This window comes from Hypanus sabinus, chromosome 20 (assembly GCF_030144855.1).
Source record: "Hypanus sabinus isolate sHypSab1 chromosome 20, sHypSab1.hap1, whole genome shotgun sequence".
In the NCBI taxonomy this organism is placed as follows: Eukaryota; Metazoa; Chordata; class Chondrichthyes; order Myliobatiformes; family Dasyatidae; genus Hypanus; species Hypanus sabinus.
In genome coordinates this window covers 38,860,292-38,868,651 of record NC_082725.1, presented here as the reverse complement: position 1 = coordinate 38,868,651, position 8,360 = coordinate 38,860,292, and the positions used below count along the sequence as shown (strand labels likewise).

The window sequence follows — 8,360 nt, the reverse complement described above, 5'->3', positions numbered from 1 at the left end:
CTAATGACATCAAAAACAAGAACTAATTTTCATAAGTTTATTTGAATTTTACAAATGAAAGTGATTTTTGACATTGATTTGTGCAGTTGGCTGGTCATGGATGAGCTTATATAATCAACTAAATGAGCATTTCATTAGCAGATCAAACCAGCTACCTTAGTGTTCATTCTCTACTTCCAAAGGAGAAACTCATGAACATGGCTGCATATTTGCTACCAGAGACAAAGTGTAGACAGCAGCTCTAGGAAAACTGCTTGTTTTTCCCCTCTCAAACCCTATTTCAAAGACTACTCCTACTAAGTTCATCATACTCAACTGTATCCAAGATGATGTTTAAAACATTAGTAGACTTCCTAAGTTACACTGAACTTTGTCAATTTAAAATCAATACAAGAACAACACAATTCTGGAGGAATGCACAGGTCAGGCAGTATCTATGCAAATAAATAAACATTTGCTGTTTCAGACTGATATTTCAGGAAACACTAAAAACAAGACTTGAGCAATTGTGAAACCACAAGATATGGTTCACCAGCCAAATAGTCACGATTTCTGATTAATATCAGAAGATCGGAGGGTGGCAAATGTTATTCCTTTGTTGAAGGTGAGGGATAATCACCACTATTAAAGACCAGTAAATGTGTCAGTGGTGCAGGATTTCCTAAACAGTAACTTGCAGCTCAAGTCGCTAGTAAGTAAATGATAATTGCTATTCATTTTGAAGGGACGTGAATATAAGAGCACAGATGTGATGCTGTGAGCAGTTTTGGGCCCTCATTTAAGAAAGGATGTGCTAGCTTTGGAAAGGGTCCAGATAATGATTCCAGGAATGAAGGGGCAGAGCATTTGATGGCTTTGAACCTATATTCACTGGAGTTTAAAAGAATCTGAGGAACCTAATGGAAACCTGAAAGGCCCAGATAGAGTGGATATGGAGGATGTTTCCCTTAGTGGGTGTGTCCAGGACCAGAGGGCACAGCCTCAATAGTAAGACCATTTACAACAGATGAGGAATTTCTTTAGCCATAGGGTGGTGAATCTGTTGCATTCATTGCCATGGAGGCCAAATTATTGGTATTTTTAAAGTGGAGTCTGATAGGTTCTTGAATAGCCAGGGTGCCAAAGGTTACAGGGAGAAGGCAAAAGAATAGGGTTAAGAAAGATAACGAATCAGCCATGATGGAGGGGTGGAGCAGATGGAATGGGCCAAGTGACCTAATTCAGCTTGTTTTATGCTATAGGTTAAAAGGTTGGCACAATATCGTAGGCTGAAGGCCTATACTGTTCCATGTTTAATCACAGCAGATTATCAGTTTCTATTTGGTTAAAAGATACATTAATACCAATAATTCCAGCTCAAATAGAAATACTTCAATTACCCTAACTGTAAAAGAATGCTGACATGCAGACCAAAGCTGAAGAAAGTCTCTTAGAGTATCCCTGGTCACCAAGTTGTGTTCAAAATTTTGTGAACATCGTGATAACGTACATTTTTCTATTGTGTTAATAAACACCTTGAAGCGATTTCAGAAAAATCACAAGCATAAATAAACTTCATCTAAGACATGATCACTCAAGTTATTTGCAGTAATTCATGTAATACATTGTTATGCAACTTGATACAGTCACTGCAAATCACTACTGCAATGCAAAATTATAGTATGCAAATTTTGAAAGACAACTTCCATAATTAGATGCATTAAAATGCAACACTAAAATGAGGCAGGATTGCACAGATGACTTATCTCCATCTTTTCAGAGGGTATGGCAAGAATTCATCATTCAGTGATTCCTTGTTGTACTGACAACTGTTTGAGACCTGAAAGTCATGTACAACTTCAGATACCACAGACGATGTGTGCAGGAAGCACCAAGTTTTAGTCAGCTTTTGCAAGATTTGTTCAAATTCAACCCTTAATCGTGTGGCAATTCAAGTTAATCTTTTATCTGCTGATGCCATTGGTCTACTAATCCAAGCAATGGGAGCTGTTAGAATTAAACAGATACATTTTGTATTAGTAATGGAACATAATTTATGAGGGACATTTTGGTTTTCCAAAAAAACAGGTTTGGCTATTGAAAAACAAGTCTGCATTATGTATTAACACCATCTAGAGATCTTGAAACAAGGCTGGCAGTACCTTTTCTCAATGAACACATGTAATTAGGAAATTAGCCCATTATAGTACAACTATGGAACCATATGATCTAAAATTAATTTTGGAAACCACTGAGCAAATCAAGTAGCATCTAGCGAAAGAGAACTTAACAATTCAGGTCTGGCAATCTTTGTCAGATCTGAAACATTGTTTCTCTTTTATTATGTTGCATAACCTCCTGAGTTCCAGCATTTTCTGTTTTTAAATTTCTTTTTACAGGAATAACAAGTTTAGCTTCAGTTAACACAGCATATGACTTATTGGCAGGAACACACAAGACATTGCTCCAAGTGTAAAACTCAAAAGTGAGAGCCCAGCACGCTAGAGATATTGGAGTACGTAATCTTAACCAGCAATTCAAACTGAACTGACTTTGCAATTGATTTTTAATTGAATTTAAGTGGAAATACTAAATGCTTAACCAATTGTGTTTTTTTAAATTCACACTCTGAAATTTTGAATAGATTGCTGTAACAATGGATAGGGCCCCACAACCATATAAACCCATGTAAGACCATAAGATGGAGAAACAGAATTAAGCCATTGGTCCACTGAGTCTGCTTCACCATTTCATCATGGCAGATCCAATTTTCCTCTCAGCCCCAATCTCCTGCCTTCTCCACATATAACTTCATTTCCTGACCGATCCTGCCTTAAATAACATAAAGACTTTGCCTCCACAATGCTTGTGGCAAAGAATTACACAGATTTACCACTCTCTGGTTAAAGAAATTTCTCCTCATCTCTGTTCTAAAAGGACATCCGTCTATTCTGAGACTGCCATCTGGTCCCATCATAGGAAACATCCTTTTCACATCCACTCAATACAGGCCTTTCACCATTTGATAGATTTCAATGAGGACACCTCTTACTTCTGAATTCCAGTGAATAAAGGTGCAAAGCCATCACTCTTCATATGTCATTCAATCCTGGAATCATTTTCATGAACCTCTTTTAAACCTTCTCTAGTTTCAGCACATCCTTTCTAAGATAAGGGGACTAAAACTGCTCCCAAATGAGGTTTCACCAGTGCTTTATAAAGTCTCAACATTATATCCTTGCTTTTATATCCTAGTCCTCTTGAAATGCTAACATTACATTTGCCTTCCTCACCAAAGACAACCTGCAAATTAACCTTTAGAGTAGTGGTCGCCAACCCGTCGATCGTGATCGACTAGTCGATCTTTGAGACTTTCCCCAGTTGATCCCGAAAAAAATGAAGAAAAATAAATACACAAATACTGTTGAGAGATTGTTTCTGGGTTGCGAGGTTTTAGTTCCGTTCTTTCTGTCCATTGCGCATGCGTATAGCTCTCCCGCACTACACAGTGTAATTCACTGGTCCCCAAGCACCGGACTGCGAGGAAACGCTGTGAGTCAGCTGCAGTTTTCCTCATTCCCTGTCAGCCCACTGTTGAACTTGAACCCACGCAAAGTCACCAGGTGACTAAACGCAGAGATATCCTTAAGCCAGGGATCACCGGTTGCCCTCGGGCGGCTGGCAAGGAGTTCCGTCGCTACTGGCTTGGAGTGCTGCCTCTGAACCTGTTTAGCACACCGAATGTTCGTGGGAAACGCGGTGCCAAAATATTCGCAGACGACCTAATTCGGACTCAGTGTTTCTTAAGTATCAGAGCAGCTACCATGCTGCGATCTACTGAAACAAACATTTGTCGGCTGATAGATCCTACAAGGGGGGCGGGCGGGCACTCTGTCGCACTCCCCGCTCGGTCGGCCGTGTTCTCCGGACTGTGACCGTCGCGGCCCCGGTACGGGGACCTCTGGCCCCACCCACGACCAGCCGCACCCGGCCAAGGCGTCTGGCAGCAGACAGACAGGAGGCTGAGTTCTGGCCCGGAGGCTGTCTAATGAGCCAATGTCTCAAAACTGCTTCAGTACCCTGAGTCCAAGCACCCAGCACTTAAAGACGAACCCGCCGAGTTTTCTCAGCGGAAAAAACGTGAGTGAGCGGGACAGAAGCCAAAAGCCGCAAAAACTAGGTTGACTGGACATAAGGAACCTGCTTCGAGTATTGCTATATTCCGGTCATGTTTAACACCCCACCCGCCGGTCCGCAAGAATATTATCAATATTAAACTGGTCCGTGGTACCAAAAAAAAAGGGTAGGTACCCCAGTGTTTATATATTATTTCTACTTCTGGGTTGTGGGGTTTTACTTCCGGTCTTTTCTGCCCTGGTGTGCATGCGTGTAAGTAATTGATGTGGGGTTGATCTTGCCTTTTACTAAGGCCGAGGTAGGGGATCTTAGGCTTAAAAAGGTTGGTGACCACTACTTTAGAGAATCCTGTACAAGGACTCTCAAGTCCCTTTGCGCCTCAGTTATTTGTATTTTAACTCCGTTTAGAAAATAGTCAACCCTTTAATTTCTTCTACCGAAGTACATGGCTATTCACCTCCCAATAGTATTTCACCTGTCATTTCTTTGCCCATTCTCCTACTCTGCTTAAGTCCTTTTTTAGCCTCTCTACTTCCTCAAAACTATCTTGCCCCTCCACCTATCTTCATATTTTCTGCAAACTTTGCAACAAAGACATCGATTCCATCATCTAAATTACTGACATATAATGCAATAAAAATCTGTTCTAACACAGACCACTGTGGAAAGCCACTAGTCACCAGCAGCCAGCCAGAAAAGGCTCCTTCCTCCACCCCCTGGCCACTCTTGCCTCCTACTAATAAGCCACTGCTTTATCCATTCTAAAATCTTTCCTGTAATACCATGGGCTTATAGCCTGTTAAGCAGCCTCGTGTGTAGCACCTTGTCAAATGCCTTCTGAAAATTCACATCAACCGATTCTCCTTTGTCTATCCTGCTTGATATTTTGTCAAAGAATTCCAACAGATTTATCAGCCAAGAATTTTCCTTGAGGAAACCATACTGACTACTATTTTATCATGTTAAGTACCCTGAGACCTCATCCTTAAATAATTGATTCCAACAACTTACCAACCACTGAGGTCAGACTAACTGGCCTATAAGTTTTTTTTTCTTCTGCCTCTCTCCCTTCTTGAAGATTGCAATGACATTTGCAATTTTCCAGTGTTACGGAACCATTCCAGAATCTAGTGATTCTTGAACAATCACTACCAATGTCTCCACAATCTTTTCAGCCCCTTCTTTCAGAACCCTGGGATGTATACCATCTGGTCCAGCTGACTTCATCTTTCTTCGGACTTTTCTGTTTCCCAAGAACCTTCTCTATAGTTATGGTAATTTCACATTCTTTATGACACCTGACACCTGGAACTTCCCCATACTGCTAGTGTCTTCCACCATGAAGACTGACACATAATTCTAATTCAGTTCGCCGCCATTTCCTTGTAGCCCATTACTCCACTCCATAGACCTGATGATATAACTGCTTAGCATGCTGACCTCCCATTTTAAATTCTTTGGTACCAAACAAAGTAAATAATAATTTTATTGTTCAAATTCAAGATTTAACAATTAACCCAAATTTAATTTTGTAGTTGTTTTTGGATCTACCAGCAGGCTGTTACAGCCCAAACAAACATACCCCTATTTTCTCCAGTAATCCAATAATGGCAAATCAAGGGAGTCAACCTTTTATACAAAGAATAGCTTGCCTTGAACTAAAGCAAGATTTCAGCATTTTTCATCCCACATCTTTGGCTTTCATCTAAAAGGGATAACATACAGAACTATTGTATTTTCTCTTTATAGTTTAGTAATACATTCAAGTTTCGGTTTTGCATAGCTAAGCTCACATTTTGGACTTACAAAGTATGGTATGAACAATGAAATGCTTTTGCTCACACCATGTCAGTAAACTAACTTAAAAAATATCATTTAGTGATAATACTTTTTGAAATTGTGAAACTCATAAAGGGCTCAGTCCATCTATAAAATAAAACAATGGTTATGTCACTCATATTTGTGGAATACAACCTGCTCCAAAAGCCTTGGAAATTTAAAAAATCTTGAATGCAATGCCTTCAGATTTAATTGCATCAGAATCATAATTTTGTACAATTACTTGCTCTGCAATTGCAAATAGCCACTTGGCTACAGTTGTAAAAATAGAGGCAATCAATTTTCATCTCTTTATAAACCATTAACAACTCAGCTCTCATGTCAGCCCTCCTATAGGATCAAAAGTCGAATTAAAAGAGGAATAGATTTTACTCCTCTTTATAATTGATGAACAACACATAGAAGTCAAGATTATCCTATTCAAAGGATGCAAGTTTCCAAGTTAATTGAAAATAAGCAAGTTATCTGGAAATTGAACAGGATTTTCACTGAAAGTGAGCAAGTATTTTAAAAACAGCTTTACACAAAAATCTTGAAAATACAGTTATGTGATTGTTTTGGCTGTTGCTTCTATTATTTAGGGGTACCACATGGATTTTTCAGGACAATTCAGGAAAAACAAAACTTACATTGTTGAAAATGAAGTTGACGAGAATTGCTTGCACTGCTCCCAAAAGAAGAATGAAAGTTGTGGATTGTCTCCTGCAGAATCTGTCTTTCACGTCCCTATATTTGAAAGAAATCATAATATTTATATCATTTCTAAAACAGTATGTCCTTATAGCACTGTTTGCAGACAACAGCAGGAAGCTAAGGGAAAAAATAGTTGTTTTGCAGGTCTTAATGTTATCAATTGTTATTTTGTTCTATATTACAAAGTGTCTAGAGTAGGTCATCTGATTCTACACTTTACAAGTGTTCTTTTATTACTTTTATTTGCATGGTTTGTCTTTTTGCACATTACTTTTTTTTGTCTATTTATGTATAGTTTTACATAAAATTCTATTGCATTACTTCCCCCCCCCCCGTAAATGCCTACAAGAAAATGAATGTCAAGGTATTACATGGTAAATGTACATACTTGGATAATAAATTTACTTTGAATTTTGAAACAAGATTCAAATTAAATTCCACGTACAGATTCAAGACATTTTAAACAGAAATAAATTAAGCTGTTGTATTTACATGGCTGCAAGCCTCTCCCTTTCTCAGATAGTCTCAGGATTATGGAGGACTTGCTTCCACTCTGGTTTTGTGGGTTCTGAGATAGCTAATGAAGCCAATATGGGAAATACAAGCTCTTCCATGACGGTGTAGGTAACAGCTTGTTTATGAAGAGATGTGTTCTTTACGTTACCATTACAACTGCAAACTTTGGATGGCGATCTAAGTCCAAAGCTACTGCTTAGTGTAGCCATTCCAAAATCGGGCAAACGTGGTCAACTTCCAGCAAGGGTAAAGGCAAAAATTTCTCCCAGCTAGATAGCAGTGTGAGAATCAAAGCATCTTTATTTATAATAATATGATGTTAATTTAAACGTGTTCTTTCTTCAATTTTTAAAGACAATAATACCAATGCAATGTGAATAGCTCAAATTTATGTCTGCAAAAAAATGTTCATATATCCTTGGGTAAAGAAATATTAAGAGAATTTTCTTATTTCCTGCACATGCTGTAATAAGGATACCTTTCCAGCATTTAACTCTGAGATTGCTGCTAAGATCTGTTGCCTTGAACCATCTGTCTTCACACCCAGCTCTTTCAAATCACCATCAGTCAGCGTAAGGAATGCTTCCATATCCACCTAGAGAAACAAAACAGAAGTCATGCCTTCAACTGCATAATAATCTTTATTTTTCTAATGAGCTTTTCCCCAGAGTTAGTTCTGTTGGGAAATGGGCACCCTTTCCTTTTGGACAATTTGATTCATAGTTCACTTTAAGTACCCTGCTATTAAGCAGTATTATGAAAACATTCTGAGCCTTGGATAGCAAGTTCATTATTTGAAACCAAACCAGGAATTAACGGAAAATAAATTTACAGTTCACACAAACACGAGGAAATCTGCAGATGCTGGAAATTCAAGCAAAACACACAAACTGCTGGTGGAACGCAGCAGGCCAGGCAGCATCTATAAGAAGTCCGAAAACATCAACAGTGCTTCTTCCTGTAGATGCTGCCTGGTCTGCTGCGTTCCCGTTCCATCAGCATTTTGTGTGTGTTTACAGTTCACAACAAGGTTTTAGGCAAAAACTGAATGGTGGAGAGAGAGGAATAGAGATAAGGAAGGAATAGTTATAGTGTTGTTACAAATTATTGGAAGAACGGAGGTAAAGTTTATTTCATCTACATCTCATCCCAAGTGTGAAATCAAGCAGTCTGTCCAGGAATTGGTGTGCCATCAA

The 8,360-nt window shown here is 38.8% G+C and overlaps 1 protein-coding gene across 1 annotated transcript in view; it reads right to left on the bottom strand.

The window, feature by feature from the left end:
• Nucleotides 1-22: 22 nt before the first annotated feature.
• Nucleotides 23-8,360, bottom strand: part of LOC132378434 (ankyrin repeat and SAM domain-containing protein 6-like) — a 54,969-nt gene continuing 46,631 nt past the window's right edge. Inside the window, exons 13-15 of the mRNA XM_059945352.1 lie at nucleotides 7,643-7,759; nucleotides 6,585-6,681; nucleotides 23-1,986 (exon numbers count right to left, since the gene is read on the bottom strand). Of these exons, the coding sequence (XP_059801335.1) occupies nucleotides 1,931-1,986; nucleotides 6,585-6,681; nucleotides 7,643-7,759 (270 nt within the window). The 3' untranslated portion in view covers nucleotides 23-1,930. The remainder of the gene's footprint in view (nucleotides 1,987-6,584; nucleotides 6,682-7,642; nucleotides 7,760-8,360) is intronic.